The sequence below is a fragment of the Lissotriton vulgaris genome, chromosome 2_2 (assembly GCF_964263255.1).
Source record: "Lissotriton vulgaris chromosome 2_2, aLisVul1.2, whole genome shotgun sequence".
In the NCBI taxonomy this organism is placed as follows: Eukaryota; Metazoa; Chordata; class Amphibia; order Caudata; family Salamandridae; genus Lissotriton; species Lissotriton vulgaris.
The window spans coordinates 323,016,144-323,037,081 of NC_141688.1; the positions used below are offsets into that span (position 1 = coordinate 323,016,144).

The 20,938-nt window shown below is 47.1% G+C and overlaps 1 protein-coding gene across 1 annotated transcript in view; it reads left to right on the forward strand.

Moving 5' to 3' along the window:
* MYBPC3 (myosin binding protein C3) overlaps positions 1 to 20,938 on the forward strand; it is a 412,405-nt gene that overhangs the window by 349,756 nt on the left and 41,711 nt on the right. Inside the window, exon 29 of the mRNA XM_086959710.1 lies at positions 9,976 to 10,171. Coding sequence (XP_086815836.1) covers positions 9,976 to 10,171 — 196 coding nt within the window. The remainder of the gene's footprint in view (positions 1 to 9,975; positions 10,172 to 20,938) is intronic.

Genomic DNA, 20,938 nt, shown 5'->3' on the forward strand with positions numbered 1-20,938 from the left:
CCACTTTAGGAAAACTGGCATTTTCTTGACATAACCATTTGGTGCATGCTGCCTGTCTCTTATCTCATGTCTAGAGTGAGTGACAGTTTGGGCTTTCTGTAGTCCCCCTGGACTGCCACACACAATGGGGGTTTAGGTGTGACTTGATGGGCTATCTTGATAGGATGGGAGGGAGAAATTGTGCCCAGCCTCACTTACACTTGAATAGGCTGTGTCTTGTCTCTACACAAAGGGATGGAAACCCCTGTAGTGAGTCAGGAGCCGGGATCAGTAAGGCAGGGCATCTGTGCACTTTAAAGGCATACTTTTAGAAGCTGGTCCCCACTTTAAAGGCACAACTGTGTATAAAAGAAGGACCTCAGACACCATCACTTCAGTAAACTTCTGGACCAGTGGATACTCTGCTACAAAGAAGGACTGCCACTCCGCTGGACATCTGCTCTGCTGTGCTGAACTGCTGCCACCTTGCCTGGGTGAGGATGACTGTACCTGCAACTTTTGATCCAAGAACCAAGAGTGACTCCAATGGCTAGTTGGCTGAACTCCTGATCTGAAGTCTCAAGGACATAACAAGCTTCCAACAACCTTGCATCTGTCCTGGACTCTGCCATCCGGGAGTCTTCCCTGCCAAGTGGTGCCACCCCAGTCCTGGACCCTTGGAAATGGGCTTATGGTGCTTTACCAGCCCTTGTGGATCCAGCGGAATCGGCGCATCCCCTCTGCTGCACGGTGCAACCCCAACCATAACCTACTTATCTCTGCTGTTGCATGGATTGGGCCCACTGCAAAGACCCGCACTGCCTTTGGAAACACCACTGCGCGATGAATCCTTGGTGCAGGGACTCACAGTCCTCATCGATTGCAGCCTTGTCGACGATGCCTGACTCCGTATTGCAGCCCTGTGGAACTGACACATCGCCCGACTGCACACCACATCCTTGACGCTGGACTTAGCATCGCAAGCCCCATTGACGGGATCCTCAGTGTCGATGCAGGCCCTCACACTGCACCCTCGTCACATCTCGGAACCAACTCATCAGTTCAGTTGCGCTCTCATCTTTGAAGTAAGCCCACACAATACTCTGCAACCCATAATTTAAGGTAGTTTTGCTCAGCTGGCCTAACGGGGTCCCTGTAGCCGCCCACCCTCATTGGGGTTGGTCTAAACTTGTTACTTTGTCCCAGTCCCGTGCCACCAGATATTCACAGTTGGTGCTTTATACCTTTTGGTGTGATTTTCTCTAAAAGCGTTAAAATTCAATATGGTCAGTTCTGCATATTGGGTTTTTGTTGTTTTGGTCTTGTTTAATTTATTAAATTAAACTCAATTTTTTAACTTGGCGTAGGATCCTTTTGTGTGGTGTTTTCACTGTTTTACCGTTTAAAGTGTGCCACAAATACTTTACCCATTGCCTAAATGCTCTCTGCCAAGCTACCAAGAGGTTGAGCACAGGTTTATTTGGGGTTTGCTTGTGCATTACCCTGACTGGGATGTGGTTGCTCACACCGCAACCAGTAACACAATTTCTAGTGATAGCCTTCAGCAGACAGTGTCGAAGTGTCAGAAGTTCAGGCTGTAAAGACTGAAAGAGGCAGCAACATGTGTCTCTGATAAAGAAGGCAGTTCAGATGCACAGAAGTGGTGACCAGTGAGACAAACAGTGTGTCCTGCAGAAGGTGAGCTGCTCATAGAGAGACAAAAACCCGAAACGTGTTCAGGAATATCTGAAGATGGAGTTGATGACCATACAGACTACCACCTAAAGGAGGAGTCTCCTACCTCGTGACTAGGAAGACTTCTTAGAAGAAAAACAAAGTGCAAACATCCGGACCCAACACTAAATGGCGATCTAGGCATAGCATGAGATTCTACAGCTCTACATGCCAATAACAGATGCATGCTGGGTAAGTAGCATTATCCTTCCTGTGGAATGCCCTCCATCTTGGCAAGGAGCTTTCATTCCCCCAAACTAAAGTTTTAATCTCTGCCTGTGTTCAGGGTTTCCTAAAGGACATAACTATTTTTGCCTCTGCCAACTGTGCACAGTGATAGAAATTAGATCTTCTGTCCTCCAGCAGTGGTCACTGATGGCATTCCTGCAGCAGGGCAGAGCGTGCCAGCTCATTCCTGAATCAGTCCCTGATGGCATTCCTGCAGCAGGGCAGAGCGTGCCAGCCCATTCCTGAATTAGTCTCGGCAGCTGTAGCACGTCCAGCGTTAGTCGGAGGATGGACAGAATCCAATCTTCACTGGGGATCATCTGTACACTACATAAACTCTTTTTTAAAGTGTGGATATAGAAAGAAGCATTGGCAAAGATCCTTATTTAGAGCTGCCATGCTGCCAGGTGCACGTGTAGCACCTTCAACCGGCTTGTAGCACAAATCGCACTCTGAAGGGGGTTCTAAAGACGTCACCCTTATAGTTTCAGATGTCAACATGGCATGGGGTAACCTGGCAGCTAAGCACTCTGCCAGTCTAACACAACCAGATACATCACTGCTGCAAATGCCACTGTTTGGGCAGCTCCAACAGCGCCAAACAGAAATGGAGCCAGGTGTGCTGCAGGACAGTCTATCCAACCTAGGACCCGGCACGATGGGTTGGCAGCCCATGACCGGCCTGCTCCACAGTCCTCCTCCGAGGTGCCCAGGGTGGAGTGTGGTGACCAGGGTGCAGTGCTTACATAGGAGCATCATGACCTCTGCTCAGGGCAGGGAACAGGTCTGGACACCACACTCTTTGACAAGGTCAGTGCCTGTAAATGGTGTCAGTTCACATGTGATGCTTTCAACCCAAGTGAAACACGAGTGCACACAGTGGGGCTGGTTCCTGTGAAACCTAGGATAAAACACTTTCAGACAGCAGGAGTTTTCACCAGACATAGAATGTAACAGCTACAAACGAGCAGCGCCGTTGATATGCGGTCTGGGATAGGGCAGGGAAAGACAGCACGTGTGGTTGATACACAGTCTGGGAAAGGACAGGGAAAGACAGCACGTGCTGTTGATATGAGAGACTTCTGTTACATCGCGTGCGATACATCGCATGCCATTACAACGCGGTCTTTACAACAACTGCGTTGTTACCTCACAAACCATTAAAACGCATGTCGTTACAATGACTTACTGTAGGGGGCAAAAGGTGTTGGGTTTAAAATCCAACGCCTTCCCTACTGTTGCACGGACTGGAGTTGGAATAGTAAATTATACTGTTCCAACATCCAGTGCCCCCTACAGCAAGTCGTTCTAACCGCTTGCTTTGTAAAGTTATGCAATGTAACAATGCGGTCGTTACAACAACCACGTTGTAATGGCATTTGATGTTATGTTATGTTATGTTATGTTATGTTATGTTATGTTACAATGCATTTATATAGCGCACGGCTACTCAAAAAGAGTGTCCCGGCGCTTTCCACATGCAGCTCAGAATAAAAATAACACAACACAGTAAAAAACAAAAGCAGATCACAAAGAAGAAAGCAGAGAAAAGAAGCCTAAAGGTTAAAAAGCCAGGTCTTGAGGCTCTTCCTGAACTGTAGCAGGTTGGCGGTGCTGCGCAGTGTCAATGGAAGCGTATTCCACAACTGGTGGGCTTTGCAGCTGAAAGAGCGCCCACCAGCGCGGGCCTTCCTCACACGCGGAACCACCGCAAGGAAAAGAGATTCAGACCGCAAAGAACGGGCTGGACGATACAAGGCCAGTCTCCGCCGCAGATATCCAGCACCTGAGCCAAACAGTGCCTTGTGCATCAGTGTCAGGGACTTGAACACGATCCGCTTTCGGACAGGCAGCCAATGGAGCATCTGTAGTAAACCAGAGGCTCGAGCTCGTCTGCGCAGGCCGAAAATTGCCCGGGCGGCAGAATTCTGCGCCACCTGCAGGCATTGGACCAGATAGTCAGGAAGGCCAAGAAAAAGGGCATTGGCGTAATCTAGCCTTGATCCAATAAGGGCCTGCACAGTAATCCGCCTGTGCTCCACAGACAACAAGGGTAGAAATTTGCGGAGCATTTTCAGAATTCCATAACAGGTGGCGGTCAGCCCGAGAAAATGCGTTCTCAGCGTCAGCTGATTGTCCAGCTTGACTCCCAAGTTTTTAGCAGCCAAAGATGACTGTGCGGGAGGACACATATTAGACGGCCACCATTCCCGCCACTCAGGATCGGTGGCACAGCCAAAGAATAAGACCTCAGACTTGCTCGAATTGGCCTTCAAACCGTTCCACTGGAACCAGTCGAAGACCATTCCCAGACAGCCTCGAATACTCTCTCCATCGAACTCCTGGTCTTTACCACAGGTGAAGAGGAGTTGCGTATCGTTGGCGTAGGAGACGATCTGGCCCCATGTGCCTCCACCGCGGCCGTCAAAGGGGACATAAAGATGTTAAACAGCGTGGGGCTCAACACAGAGCCCTGTGGAACCCCAACTCCCAATGGCGGCATCTCGGCAGAGCTCTGGGAAACCCAGACCGTCTGGCGACGGCCCTCGAGGAAAGATGTGAACCATTTGAGCACCGTCCCCCTGAGGCCGATGTCATAAAGCCTAGCTAGAAGCGCCTCGTGGGGGACGGTGTCGAAAGCCGCCGACAGGTCTAACATGACCAACATGGCCCTACCACCAACATTCAAGGTCTCCCTGATGATCTCAGTGACCTCCAGCAGAGCCGTTTCCGTGCTAAAGTTGGGCCGGAATCCGGATTGGGATGGATGGAGCAGATTGTTAGCTTCCAAAAAGCTCGACAGGACTCCATGAACATGTTTTTCGGTGATCTTAGCTAGAGCCGGGAGAAGTGAGATGGGCCTATAATTGGCCAGAGTCTCAGCGTCAAGACTCGGCTTTTTTTAGGAGGGGGATCACCATCGCTCTTTTCCAAGAGCTAGGGACCCTCCCCTCCCTCAGGGAGGTATTGAGGATGGGTTGACCAGCGGGTTCACCACCGTCGCCATCCCGGCCAAGAATTTGGCAGGGCAAGGGTCAAGTGGCGAGCCAGATTTAAGATTGGCCAGCAGCAGCCTGGACGCGTTGCTGGAAACAGTTGGAAAGTCCGACAACACCGCCACAGGCGTGCACGATGGTCCGCAACCCGCCCCAGGGGCGCCGCTTCCCTCCTCTGGTCTCACCGCGAAGGAGGCCTGAATCGCCTTGATCTTATTAGTAAAAAAGCTAGCGAGATCACATGCCCACGTATCCGACGATGTATTGCATGCAATGTAACATTGCATATTCCGTTGACAGGCGGTTAGGGATAGGACAGGGAAACACAGCACATGCCATTGATACACAGTCAGGGATAGGGTGGGGAAGGACAGCACGTGCCGTTGATTCACGGTTAGTGATAGGGCGGGAAGGACAGCACGTGCCGTTGATTCACGGTTAGTGATAGGGCGGGGAAGGACAGCACGTGCCATTGATACGCTGTCAGGGATAGGGCAGGGAAGGACAGCATGTGCCGTTGATATGCGGTCAGGGATAGGGCAGTGAAAGACATCACATGGCATTGATACGTTGTCAGGGAAAGGACAGGGAAAAACAGCATCTGCCATTGACACCCTGTCAGGGATAGGGTGGGGAAGGACAGCACGTGCCGTTGATTCACGGTTAGTGATAGGGCGGGGAAGGACAGCAAGTGCCATTGATACGCTGTCAGGGATAGGGCAGGGAAGGACAGCATGTGCCGTTGATTCACAGTTAGGGATAGGGCAGGGATGGACAGCACGTGCCGTTGATATGCGGTCAGGGATAGGGCAGTGAAAGACATCACATGGCATTGATAGGTTGTCAGGGAAAGGACAGGGAAAAACAGCATGTGCTATTGATACGTGGTCAGGGATAGGGCAGGGAAAAACAGCATCTGCCATTGATTCACGGTCAGGGATAGGGCAGGGAAAGACCGCATGTGCCATTGACACCTGGTCAGGGATAGGTCGGGGAAAGACAGCACGAGCCGTTGATACACGGTCAGGGATAAAGCAGGGAAGGACAGCATGTGCCATTGATGCATGTTCAAGGGTAGGACAGGGAAAGTCAGAACGTGCCACTGATACACAGTTAGGGATAGGACAGGAAAAGACAGCTTGTGCCGTTGATACGCGGTTAGGGGTAGAGCAGGGAAGGACAGCACATTCTGTTGATAGGTGGTCAGGGAAAGGACACAGAAAGACAGCACGTGCTATTGATACGCGGTCAGGGATAGGGCAGGGAAAGACAGCATGTGCTGTTGATACGCGGTCAGGGATAGGACAGGGAAAGACAGCATGTGCCATTGATTCATGGTCAGGGATAGGACAGGGAAAGACAGCACATGCCGTTGATATGCGGTCAGGGATAGGATAGGGAAAGACAGCATGTGCTATTGATACGCGGTCAGTGATAAGGCAGGGAAAGACAGCACGTGCCACTAATACGCAGTCAGGGATAGGACAGAGAAGGACAGCGTGTGCCACTGATATGCAGTCAGGGATAGGACAGGAAAAGACAGCTCGTGCCATTGATACGTGGTTAGGGGTAGAGCAGGGAAGGACAGCACATGCTGTTGATAGGTGGTCAGGGAAAGGACAGGGAAAGACAGCACGTGCCGTTGATATGCGGTCAGGGATAGGGCAGGGAAAGACAGCACGAGCTGTTGATACGTAGTCAGGGATAGGACGGACAAGGACAGCACGTGTTGTTAATACGCGGTCAGGGCTAGACCAGTTAAAGACAGCACGTGCTGTTGATACACAGCCAGGGATAGGGCAGTGAAAGACAGCACGTGTCGTTGATACACAGCCATGGATAGGGCAGTGAAAGACAGCATGTGCCGTTGATACATGGTCAGGGATAGGGCAGTGAAAGATAGCACGTGCCATGATTCGCGGTCAGGGATAGGGCAGGGAAAGACAGCATGTGCCGTTGATACGCGGTCAGGGTTAGGGCAGTGAAAGACAGCACGTGCTGCTGATACGCGATTGGGATAGGGCAGGGAAAGACAGCACGTGCCATTGACACGCGGTCAGGGATAGACCAGTGAAAGACAGCACGTGCCACTGATTCAGGGATAGGGCAAGCAGGGAATAACAGCATGTGCTCTTGATACAAAGTATGGGATAGGGCAATGAAAGAAAGCACATGCCACTGATACGTGGTCAGAGATAGGACACAGAAAGACAGCACTGCCACTGATGCGCTGTCTGGGTTAGGCAGGGAAAGACAGCGCGTATACCATTGATACGCAGTCAGGGATAGGGCGGCGAAAGACTGCACATGTCATTGTTACATGGTCGAGGGTAGGACAGAGAAAGACAGCGTGTGCCACTGATACACGGTCAGGGATAGGACAGGGAAAGACCGCACATGTCATTGATACATGGTCAATGGTAGGACAGGGAAAGACAGCGAGTGCCAGTGATGCAGGGTCGGGGATAGGACAGGGACAGACAGCACGTGCTGTTGATACATGGTCAAGGGTAGGACAGGGAAAGACAGAGCGTGCCATTGAACCTAACAACTATAGACCTATTTCTACTATCACAACTCTATCCAAACTTCTCGAGAAATATGTTCATACTCAACTCTGTAACCACATTAATCATTTTCAACTCCTCGACAATTTCCAGTCTGGCTTCAGGTCAGGGCACAGTACAGAAACCGCCTTGACTCACATTGTAGACAATGCACTTAGATTTCTCAACCAGAATGAACCGTGCCTTCTTATACTATTGAATCTCTCCTCCGCGATTGATACGGTCAAACACGACAAGCTGATTGAATTCCTTGAAACAAGGATGGGGTTATCAGGTACAGTGCTAAATTGTTTTATCTCGTTCCTTCAATGTTGATTCAAAGATTCAAAGTAAACAATGACCTCTCCAACAGTCCTTCTGACTCAATTGGACTCCCACAAGGATCCGCTCTATCTACCACTCTCTTCAACCTAGATTTGGAGCCCCTCACCAAAATTCTGCAAAGATTTAACATTCATTACCATATGTATGCGGATGATACCCAACTGTATATGGAAATGTCTTCTCCGGAAGACATTACTACTCTCAACCTTGCTCTCTTGAAAACCAAACAAAGGTTATCGCTCAATCACCTTCTACTAAATTCAATCAAAACAGAATTCCTCTTGCTCGCCTCTCACAATCACACAGTGCCCATTCAGGGCTGGCCCTTAACGGCACCCCCATGTAGGTAACTCTACGAGATCTCTAGGCCTAATCCTGGACAAATGCCTAAATGTGCAGAATCACATCAGTGCTACAACAAGAGGAGCCAATTACCAACGCTGCACTGTAAGGAAAATCAAAAAGTTCCTGCCACACTCTGACCCGCAACAAGACGTCCAGCCCCTGGTGATCTCCAGATATTAGAATACGGAATCCCGACCTTGGCTGGTCTCCCCAAATCCAACATGGCACTTTTAAAAGCCACTCTGAAATCTGCTGCCAGACTCATCACCGGCTCAAGAAAGCATGAACACATCACACCTGATCTATGCCAACTGAATTGGTTGTCCATTAACGCTAGGATCAAGTGTAAGATAGCTTGCCTAATCCACAACGTTCTACACCAAAACACGCCCTCTTACTAGAAGACAAACTAGAACTAATGGGTGGGAATCGGGTTTTAAGAAGCACAAACACTTTACTGTTGAAACCCCTAAAGTTTAAAAAGAAAAGAATTTACAACCACGCTTTCTCCCGTCTTCCACCGAGAACATTGAACGTCTCCTGCCAGAAATCAGAACAATCTCCTGGTCCTCCTCCTTCAAAGAAGAAGTCGAGGCCTGCTCAGGAACAGCCACCTGTGACAAGGGTTCTGTAACTTCTTAAACCTTTGAAATGACCATTCCTTGTCCTCCACTACCGCGTTGCTATCCGCTCACTGCTCACTATGCAGATGTTTTATCCATTTTATGCGTGTATTGTTTTTGTAGAGTTTTCTAGGGTTTTTCTACCTGCTAAAGTTCAACCAGCAGACGTCGTCGTACATTCCCTGGTACCGACCGGGTCAGTAACTTTAGGCTCGATCATGAATCGAATTGTGTGTCAGTAGCTTGTTAAATCATTTCCATTTTGAAATGCTGCTCGCATCTCATATGCTGTTTGTCCTTCGTGGCGCTACCTTGTGCACATCACAATGATGTCCAGCTCCCTTTGTCTGTAATCGCCTTTTACTGTTGTTGTGTTGATTTCGACTACATCTTCCCGCTCTAGCCTAACAAGCGAGCGACGATGTACAGTGCTCTGACACCCTGTTGGGTCATGTTTGCGTTTTATAGAACTTTTCAAATAAATAAAATATTCACTCCTTTCAGGCAGGCACGCAGCGCTGATTCTAAAGCTTACCCTGTCTCTGAGCTCGGATGCACCAGTCTACCCTCCCCGTACCCCCACAGTGCGAGACTCTGGCCTTGGAAACAGGGGGAGAGAGGGGTGCAGGGAATCCTGGGAACTGGGACCCTGACAGGACCAGTGGGAGAACCCTGAGGTCTTGGGGAGGGTCCGGGTACCTCAGCTGAGCAGGATCCAACCTGGTGCTGGAGTGAAGATTGGTCACAGCTCCGGGCTGAGGTCAGGGGGTCACTTTCACCAGCCCCCCCCCCTCTCCAGGGTGGGAATACCAGCCCCTGGGGTGTAAGGGAAAGCGACCCCCGAGGAGAGGGAGCAGAGACACCCAAAGACATGTCACTCCCAGGGGGGTCTGCACGACCTCATTCACCTGCCCCATCTGTGGGGAGACCCCAAACCTAGGGCTCAACACTCTCATTCCACCAAGGCATGTCCAAAGGCCCCACCGACCCCCACAAATCCCTGTTCTGTGTACAGACACAAAAGGACAGACAAGGTCCCCTCCAAAGCGCCAAGACACGAGGAAGTGAGTGCACGAGTGCTAAATAGACACAACTTTCTGGAAAATGGATGACTCTGTTTGTGATGCACAATCGTTGTCTATCTGTGTGCAAGAGACACATCCTGTCTTTGTCTTACAGGGCAAGCCGAGACCCATAGTGACCTGGACGAAGGACGGGGCGCCCATCGACCCCAAGCAGGTGGGGATCAGGAACAGCGACTCGGACACCATCCTTTTCATCCGCAAGGTAGAGCGCCACAACTCGGGCCAGTACTCCGTGGCGCTACAGATCGAGAACATGGACGACCAGGCCTCCATCACCATGCAGATAGTGGGTGAGTGTCGGCAGCCCGCCAACGGGGCAAAAGCGGTACGGCGGGCGGGGGAAGTGGGGCACCGACAAGGGCAGACCAGAGGGAAGCTAGAGGCATGCCTGGCGGGTGCAAGAGTGGTATGGTGGTAGGGGGAGGGTGGCACCGACAGGTGCAGACCAGATGGAAGCCAGGGGCAAGAGCTGTTCGGTGGTCGGGGGAGGAGGGCACCGGCAGGGGTAGACCAGAGGGAAGCCAGGTATCCTGCAAACAGAGCAGGAGAAGGAAAGGTTAGGAAAAGACAGCATTACAGGGCAGGGTGAAGTAAAATACAGTATTACATGGCAGAATGTGGTAAAAGATAGCATTACAGAGCAGGGTGGGGTAAAAGACTGCATTACAAGGCATAAAGGACTGAGAGTCATAAAGGACTGATGGTCACAAAGGACTGAGAGTCATAAAGGACTGATGGTCTCAAAGGACTAAGAGTCATAAAGGACTTAGAGCCATAAACGACTGATGGTCACAAAGGACTGAGAGTCATAAATGACTGGGAGCCATAAATGACTGGGAGCCATAAAGGACTGATGGTCACAAAGGACTAAGAGTCATAAATGACTGGGAGCCATAAAGGGCTGAGAGTCATAAATGACTGGGCGCCATAGAGGACTGATGGTCTTAAAGAACTGATGGTCATAAAGGGCTTAGAGCCATAAAGGACTGATGGTCACAAAGGACTGAGAGTCATAAATGACTGGGAGCCATAAAGGACTGATGGTCATAAAGGGCTGACAGCCATAAAGGACTGTGAGCCAGAAAGGACTGATAGTCATAAAGGGCTGAGAGCCATAAAGGACCGAAGCAGTGATTTTAATATTGTCGGCATGTATACTCCAGTGCGGTCACAATGGAGTATACATACCACCAACATGAAGGGCCATCCACCCGATCAAATGCGGGTGGACCTTCAGTTTGGCCACATGGAGGCTACTCTGTCTCCGCTGTGGCCAAATGTCTCGAGCAGACCTGGGGAGTAAGGGCCATTGGAGAAATGGCTACATGTCCTCCCGCCCTACTTAGACGGGCAAACATAGACGTTTTTTACTGTTTCTTACCACCAGGAATAGTAAAACATTATAATGCCCCCCCCCCCACCCCTTTTGGGAGAAGCCTCCCATGGTGAGGGGAGAATTATATTTATATTTAGAAAAAAAAATCCAGTTGTAGAATCTTCATTTTGTAAAGAAAAAACAATGACTCTGTGCTCTGGAGCTGTGCCATGCTACCACAGCCCGTAGCACAGCGTGATATGCAACGCTGCCATGACGGCGGGCCCTGCCAATGCTTTTATAAACAATCGCCGGCTTGACAGTCATTTATAAATTAGGGGGTGTTTTCTTTCTTGGCGGACGTCTGCTGTTTCGCCATGGGGAGGACGGAGAATGGCTACTGACCATAATAGATAATGGGCTGATGCTCTTAAAGGACTAAGTGTCATAGAGGACTGATGGTCATAAAGGAATGATGGTCACAAAGGACAGAGACTCATAAAGAGCTGAGAGCCATAAAGGGCTGAAAGTCATAAATGACTGGGAGCAATAAAAGATTGATGGTCATAAAGGACTTGGGGCCCGATGTAGGTAATCTCAATTTACCAATTCTTAAATACCAAATTTTACCGATTCGGTATTTAGGAATCGGTAAATATGATGTAGATAAAAAATCTGTAAAATTTACTGATTCTGTAATATTCCTTATTACCGATTCAGTAATACCGATTCGGTAATAAGGAATACCTTCCCATTCATTCCTATGGGCCTGAAGGCCCATAGTAATGAAGGGGAAGCCATTCACTAATACCGATTCGGTATAACGGAATCAGTAATAACGGGAGCATATTCAAGATTGGCAGGGTGTCACAGTGACACCCTGTTGTACCCCTGAATCGTGCATGTGTGCACATGTGGCGCACATACATGCCATAAGGGCATGTATGTCTGCCACATGGCAATTTGAAAAAAGCAAATAATTGCTTTGTTAAAGGTATTTGGTATTTACCACCAACTTGTAGTTGGTGGTAAATAACGAATCCTTAAAGCAAAACTGCACTCACTTAAGTGCTACCTACATAGGTTTTAAGTATTCTGTAATTTACCGATTCCTTAAAATAAGGAATCGGTATTTTACCGATTCCTTAAAATAAGGAATCAGTAAATTACCGACTCCTTATTTACAGCCTCCTACATTAGGAAGGGCTAAATAATGGTCGGTAACGGGGAATTCACAGATTTTCGGACATTACCGACCGGTATTTAGCTACCTACATCTGGCCCTTAGAGTCATAAAGGACTGATGGTCACAAAGGACTGAGAGTCATAAATGACTGGGAGCCATAAAGGGCTGAGAGCCATAAAGAGCTGAAAGTCATAAATGACTGGGGGCCATAAATGATTGGGGGTCATAAAGGACTTAGGGCCATATGTATCATCAACCTGATTTGCGATTCTCAAATAGCGATTTTTAAGAAATCGCTATTTGAGAATTGCAAATAGGTATGTATGTACAAAATCGCTTTTTTTTGCGATTTCTTAAAATTCCTTAATTGCGATTAGCAAATTGCGAATCGCAATTAAGGAATACTTTCCCATTAATTTCTATGGCCCAGGAGGCCCATAGGAATGAATGGGAAGTTATTCTCAATTTGCGATTCTCAACTTGCTAATCGCAAATTGAGAACAATTTCAAGGGTGAAAGGACACCTGTTGCACCCCTGAAATATGCATGGGTGCATATGTGGCACACATACATGCCCTAAGGGCATGTATGTGCGTCACATAGTACTTTGAAAAATGCAAAAATTTGCATTTTTCAAGGAATTCGCAACTTACCACCAACCAGAAGTTGGTGGTAATTTGCGATTCCTTAAGGACATTTTGAACATTGTTTTTGCTTCCTACATTGTATTTAAGGAATCGCAAAATTTGCGATTCCTTAAATGCAATTGCAAAATAAGGAATCGCGAATTTTGCGATTCCTTGTTTTGTACCAGATTTCGCTTTATACATACCATTAAGCAAATTTGCATTCGCAAAGGCCGAAATTCTGCTAATTTCGGCCTTTGCGAATGCAAATTTGCTTGATACATATGGCCCTTAGAGTCATAAAGAACTGATGGTCATAAAGGACTGAGAACCATAAAGAGCTGAGAGTCATAAAGGACTGATGGTCACAAAGGACTTAGAGTCATAAATGACTGGGAGCCATTAAGGACTGAGATCCATAGGGGACTGAGAGCCTTAGAGGACTGATGGTCACAAAGGGCTGAGAGTCATAAATGACTAGGTGCCATAAAGGACTGATGCTCATAAAGGACTGAGAGTCATTAAGGGCTGAGAGCCATACAGGACCGAAGCAGTGATTTTAATATTGTCGGTATGTATACTCCAGTGCTGTCATGATGGAGTATACATACCACCAACATGAAGGGCCATCCACCCGATCAAATGTGGGTGGATCTTCAGTTTGGTCACGGCGGAGACTACTCTGTGGCCAAATGTCTCCAGCAGCCCTGCGGAGTAAGGGCCATTGGAGAAATGGCTACATTTCCTCCCGCCCTAATTAGACAGGCAGATGTAGTCATTTTTTACTGTTTCTTACCGCCAGTATTAGAAAAACATTATAATGCCCTCCCACCCCTTTTGGGAGAAGCCTCCCATGGTGAGGGGAGAATTATATTCATATTTAGAAAAATAAATTCCAGTTGTAGAATCTTCATTTTGTAAAGAAAAAACAATGACTCTGTGCTCTGGAGCTGTGCCATGCTACCACAGCCCGTAGCACAGCGTGATATGCAACGCTGCCATGACGGCGGGCCCTGCCAATGCTTTTATAAACAATCGCCGGCTTGACAGTCATTTATAAATTAGGGGGTGTTTTCTTTCTTGGCGGACGTCTGCTGTTTCGCCATGGGGAAGCCTAGAATGTCTAATGACCATAATAGATAATGGGCTGATGCTCATTAAGGACTTAGAGCCTTAAAGGACTGAGTGTCATAAAGGGCTGAGAGCCATAGAGGACTGATGGTCATAAAGGACTGAGATTCATAAAGGACTGATAGTCACAAAGGACTGAGAGTCATAAATGACTGGGAGCCGTTCGCAGCCGTGGTGTACTTGCTGAGACTCCTGCCCTGTGGATTTTAACGAGGGGAGAAACTGTTCTTCAATCTTGCCCTGCTTAACATTGGCTCCAGAACTGTGGCGATTTGAGGCCATTACCTGCAGCACTTTTCCATTGATGAGAGGAGCGGGACTGCGAGGGCCATCAGCCTGTGCGCAGTAACACCCAGAGCACCTGGGTTCTCTTCCCGCCTCCTCAATTCCTATAAGACTCTGCACACATCCGCGTTACGCGAAACGCGCGTGGGATGAGCACAGGGCAAAGCCCGTTTGTGCCCGTTAGTGACTGATAGCGACTGGACTGGGCCCACTCTCTAACCACTGAAGTATTCAAATTTGTAAGTTTTGTCTGTGTAATAACCTGCGCTTAAATTCCTTGTACTACAAACGTACTTTCTGCGCTTACGCCCTGGGTCCATCTATTATCATGACTACCCGAGGCACACGGAGCAAAACTGCAGCGGGGGGGGGGAAACTCACAGGCCCAATAGACAGCTTTATAGTAAGGGCAAACTCGTTTATCGATCAAGAGATAACCCAGTTGGAACGTAGAGTTTCGGAGGATCTTGCCCTGGCAAAAAGATCGTCCCGGGGGTCTCATCTCAGCCGCCAAAACCCCTGATAAGACTAAGGATAGAGCCCTCGTGCATGCTGAAATTCATGGCGTAACGACCGAGATAGACTTATCAGTATCTCAGTTTTTAACTGATTCACAGCTAAGCCTTGCCTTGGAAAAAACCCCGGACCTTAGCCTGAACCTATCTACTGAAAACAATGCCACTGGGCAGTCCAGGGGGTGGCGGGAGGGCGCTATACCAAAACAAAAAACCAAAAAAAAGAAGAATATAGATAACGCTGGTGCAACACACAAAGTACAAGACAATACTAGAGAGGAATCTGATCAATTAGCATCTCCGGGTCAGTCACACCCTGAAATAGATCTGACAAATGGGGATGTCAGGTCAATGAGCCTTGAGGCTTCTGCCATCCTCGTGGCCGATACTGATACTGATGAAGTCGAGGGGCGACTTTTAACTAAAATGGACAAGCTATTTAAATTCCATCTTTCCCCTTTAGAGGTTAGACTGTCCTGTGTAGAGAATCAGTTATCTGAATTATGTGCCCTTACTAGAAATGGAACATCTAAAACGGTACCTAAAAGAATGGTCACTAAAGCAAATCAACCACCCAAACCACAAAGTAAAAATCCTGGGGGGGACCCCCGCAAATATTAAAATTATACCTACCCCAGCGTTGCAGTTAAAACCAAAGACCCCTGCAGTTATAGATAATAATAAGGGAACTAGATCCAAGAATACTACTACTCACCCTAGCCAGGAAGCGAAAACATATAGGGCTCTGTCTCCACTTCTTACCAAGCTCGGCACGGGGAGGAGGAGTTGGCAGACCCATTGTTAATTTACCGCCCGAGTCAGCCCCCTATGTGGTAGTTATGACGGGGCTTCCTGAGTTGAATGACCATAAGGAAGAAGCGAACTGGTCATTGAAAAATAAGGTCATACATTGGTTAAATATTAATAGACCGCCCTCGCCAAACCACTCTAGCAGGATCTTAATGGTCCGCAGGGTACCCTGGATATGGAAGGAAAGGAAAACAACTTAGGGTGATTGTATTGTGATAAATTTCGAGGACCCTTATATGGTTGACCACATCTGTTCTTGGAATTTGCATGGAGGAAACGAAGGGATTGAGACTAAACGTCTCTCTTTCTTCTACCCCCCTAGTTGGCTTTGATTATGATGCTTATGAGGGAAATTGGTGCAGAGTAGGTAGACGTGACTGGGGGTGACTGGGGGGATTGGAACGGAAATTTTAGTTATAATAGAGAGCGAGCCTTTAGAGAGTCTTGGAGGCATACAGACTACCAACATTTTTGATTGCCTGGAGATGGTAGACTGACTGGCCCCGGTCCCCGTGGGTAAGGTTATGGACCAAGTAGTACCCTCCAACCCTCCATGCCCCATAGCAAATGAAAAGTCATGGTTAAGTTTACCACCTAAAACCTCAACTGAGCCGCCCAGGATAAGTAGCCCAACTCGAAGTAAGTCTCCTCTTGGGATTATAAGGGATGATGAAGTCAGTTTGCCTCATTCACCTAGCCCAGGTCAAATCTCAAATCCTACCATGCAAGACATAGGACCACCACGACATGCTGAAAGGGTCAGGATGGGGTTATTATCATGGAATGTAGCGGGCCTTTCAAATAAAATAAGGGACCCAACCTTCCTGGAACTTGTAGATAAGTTTGAAGTTATCTGTCCGCAGGAATGTTGGGAGAAGGCTGAGACACATATAGTGGGCTATCGCACACATTTTCTTGCAGCACAACCTAATAACAGAGGGAGGTGTTCTGGGGGGTTATGTACCTTTATATCCAATAAAATCAACATAACCACCAAATGTTTATCCAATGGGGGGGCACAATATTACCAGCTCCTCTCCCTAAGGTCAGGCGAAAACCATCCTATTCTCTTGATTAATCTCTACAATAACATCCCAAAGGCCCTTTACATAGGGCCTTAGAGGAATTAAATGATGCTGTGCGCAGGGGATTGGGATTCGACTAGAATGAACACTTTATCATCTTGACGGGGGATTTTAATTGCCTCTTATGCATGCACAGCGATACGGAGACATGTGGTATGGTGAACCTTAGGGGTGATCCCTGTACACACTGTGAACATTCTGTGCTCGGGAATTTATTTAATCATCTATTATTTGAGTGGGACTTGGGCTTTGTAAATGAACTTTGCGATCCACTGATCGACTTCCAACCCACCTTTGTTGGGCGGGGGTCCCGGTCCATCATAGATTACACACTGGTCTCTACAAATTATCACCGCAGTGTAATCTCATTTAATATAGAGCACATTGCACTCAGTGATCACTATCCAATTAGCTCTAGTTTTGAAATAGGGCAGAGCGGCAGCTCCCAATGTAGTGGAAAACATTTATTCACATGGGATCCCCTTGGCTAGAACCAATGGATATGCAGTTAAATGGAGCAAGGTCAATCCAATCAATTTCTTAGAGAATCTAGTAGTGGATCAGAAAGATGATTTTTTGATCTGTCAAGAGGAGAACCCTAAACCCACTAAGGTTATTGCAGCCTTTGATAAGATTTCAGTCCACATTAGCAACAAACTGACTGGCACCGAATGAAAAGCGGGGCAGAGTAGAGCAGAGGGATGGTTTAACCAAGAGTGCACAAAAGCACACTCTCATCTGATCCAAACTGTAAAAAAAGTCCCTAGAAATCAGTTAGATATTAGAGTAGCTAGAGCTTCCTATAAGGACGCCCTAAAAAAACGGAGGAAGTATTTGAAGCAGTCTGCCTGGGAAGCACTAATCGAGGCGAGTGCATTAAAAGATACCACTGCATTCTGGAACGCAGTCAATGCCCCATTCTTTGTGGAAAGGAACTCTGACCAGGTAGAGATTGTTATTGATGAAACTCTTTGGGTTAAACATTTCACCGAGCTATATCAACAAGAGACTCGTACTGGACTAATGAGTTCAGGGGTGGGACAGACGAGTGCTATAGAACCTGATGCATTGGATCTATTTCCCCTCAACGTAGTCTTCTCTCTAGCAGAGGTGGAATCAGCATTGGCAGATAGTACAAAAAGTAAAGCCCCGGGACCAGACGGTATTCCAATTGACATCTATAAGGATAACGCCGCCCTGTGGGCACCCCCCTGACCAATGTTTTAAACAGTTGTAACATCAAGGGTTTTCCAACTACCTGGCAGGAAGCTATTGTAGTCCCCATATTTAAGAAGGGGGATAGAAACGATCCCAAATGCTATAGGCCAAAATCCCTCCTCGACTCGTTGATGAAGGTGGCGGGCAGAATTCTCTTAAATCGTCTCCAGTTATGGGCTGAGGAGAAAGCCATCCTTTCCAAATTCCAGTACGGCTTTAGGTCAGGCCTTGGTACTATCGAACAAGGCCTGAACTTGGCCTTAGTAATAGGTAAATACACGTCAGCAAAGAGGGGACATTTATTTATGACCTTTGTAGATCTCAGTTCGGCCTTCGATTACCTGAATCATGATATTTTGTGGGCTACCTTAGCAGATCTTGGTATTGATTTTAACATTCTTAACTTTCTTAAAGAGTTATACAGAGGAACAGGGGCCAAAGTCCGCTACGGGAAATTGGGCGAATGCACGCCCAAATTCCCAATTGAGGAAGGCATTTGCCAGGGATGTATCCTGGCTCCTTTCCTCTTTAATTTATACATAAATGGGGTGGCAGACCATTTATTAAAATTAGAGGTGGACTACCCGCAAATTGAAGGCGAACGTGTCCCTATTTTTCTGTATGCCAACGACGCGGTCATTATGGCCCAAACACAAACTGGCCTCCAGAAGGCCTTAACCAGCTTCTCGGCATACATGGGAGACAGGGGCCTTAGGATTAATATAGGAAAGAGCTTTACCATGTGCTCCTCGAACAAGATAAATATTACATCTCTGACTTGACTTGACTTGACTTGACTTCATTTAGAAAAATCAAAGATAGGCTTAACTGATACCTTTTCCTATTTAGGGATTGTTTTTAACAAGAGGGGTACCTCGAGATCAGCGATTACGACTAGGAATCTAGCCTTTTCACGGGCCATTGGTGCTTTGAAGCAGTTCGCAAATAAGCTAGGGGACAGGCCAGTACGCATCCTGATTGACATATATAGGGCTAAATGTGTATCGACGGCTGTGTACGGAGCTGGTATATGGGGGGTGGCAGATTGCCACGAAATTTAAACAAAGGAAAATGGTTTCTTTGCTACCTGCTCGCTGTTCCCCGTTCCACCTCCACTTATGGCTGTCACAAAGAATTAGCCTTGCCCTTTATCTCAGACCTAATTAGAAGAATCAGCCCTATGCTGTTGTGGCATAAGATCTGGACTACAGCAGAAACTGCTTTCAATAGGGCGATTATTGCTGATTGTATTAAACTTGACGGGTCTAAAAAGATCCAGTGGCTCTTTTATGTACAGGAATTTTTTAGAAATATAGGGTGCCCTGAATTTTATGATTCTCCCGCGACACTGTCTTCGATCTCCAGAAGGGCATTGAAGGAAGTTTGCCTTGCCCACCTGGAAGATCGACGCTGGTGTCTAGAGGGGAAAAAGGTCTCTGTCATTTATCATCAATTCTTGTTGCAAAACTCTGGGCTACAGCTTTATTTGTCACTCGACCAGACAAGCTATAGCAGAATGCTTTTAGCCCGCTTGAGAACTGTAAGCTTTTTTAGGATGTTAACTTTTCCTAACCCAAATGATTGGACGTCACAATTAACGACTTGTCCGTGTGATGATTCTTCCACTCAATCAATCAGACATTGCATTCTGTTCTGCAGATTTTATGAGTGGGGGCCGAAAAGATATCTATTACCTCTTCTTAAATTTTGGAACCTGAGACAATGCAGACCAGCATTATTTAAACTACTCACTTTGTCTGATGAAATGGCTATTACTGCTGTGTCTAGGTACCTGAAATTTGCGATTAGATGCAGATCCACTATGGTTTAACTGTAATCCTTATGAGTTTTAATGACTGTTGTTTTACCTTAGCATCCTTGGAGTGAGGGGTGTGCTGTATTCATGTATTATGTACTGTATAAAGATTTTTAAATATCAACTGTAACTGTTTTACTGGATGTATTCATTCTATCTGCTTTTATGATTTTAATGTAAAATCGAATAAAGCTACCTTTGATTTGATTTGATTTGACTTGGAGCCATAAAGGGCTAAGAGCCATAGAGGACTGATGGTCACAAAGGGCTGGGTGATATAAAGGACTGGTGGTCTCAAAGTACTGAGAGTCATAAATGACTAGGAGCCATAAAGGATGGATGGTCATAAAGGACTATGAGCCATAAATGACTGAGAGCCAAAGGACTGGGAGCCATAAAGGACTGAGAGTCATAAAGGACTGATGGTCACAAAGGACTGAGAGTCATAAATGACTGGGAGCCATAAAAGATTGATGGTCATTAGGGACTTAAGAGTCATTATGAACTGATGGCCATAAAGGACTGAGAGCCATAAAGGACTGATGGTCACAAAGGACTGAAAGTCATGAATGTCTGAGAGCCATAAAGGAATGAGAGTCATAAAGGACTGATTGTCATAAAGGACTTTAAGCCATAAAGGACTAAGAACCATAAAGGACTGGGAGCCATAATGGGCTGATGGTCACAAAGGACTGAGAGTCATAAATCACTGGGAACCATAAAGGACTGATGGTCATAAAGGACTGAGAGCCATTAAGCACTGAGCCATAAAGGGTTGAGAGTAATGAATGACTGGGAGCCTTAATGGACTGATGGTCATAAAGGACTAACAGGCACATGCATCAATGTTGGCTTTTGCGATTCCTCGCAAAAGACTTTGCATACAGTAATCGCTTAAAAAATTGCGATTTCTAAACATTCCTTAATTGCGACTCACAAATTGCGAATCGCAATTGAGGACTACCTCCCCATTCATTCCTATAGGCGTAGAGGCCCATAGGAATGAATGGGAAGACATTCTCAATTTGGGATTCTCAATTACAGAATCACAAATTGAGAATGCAATTTCA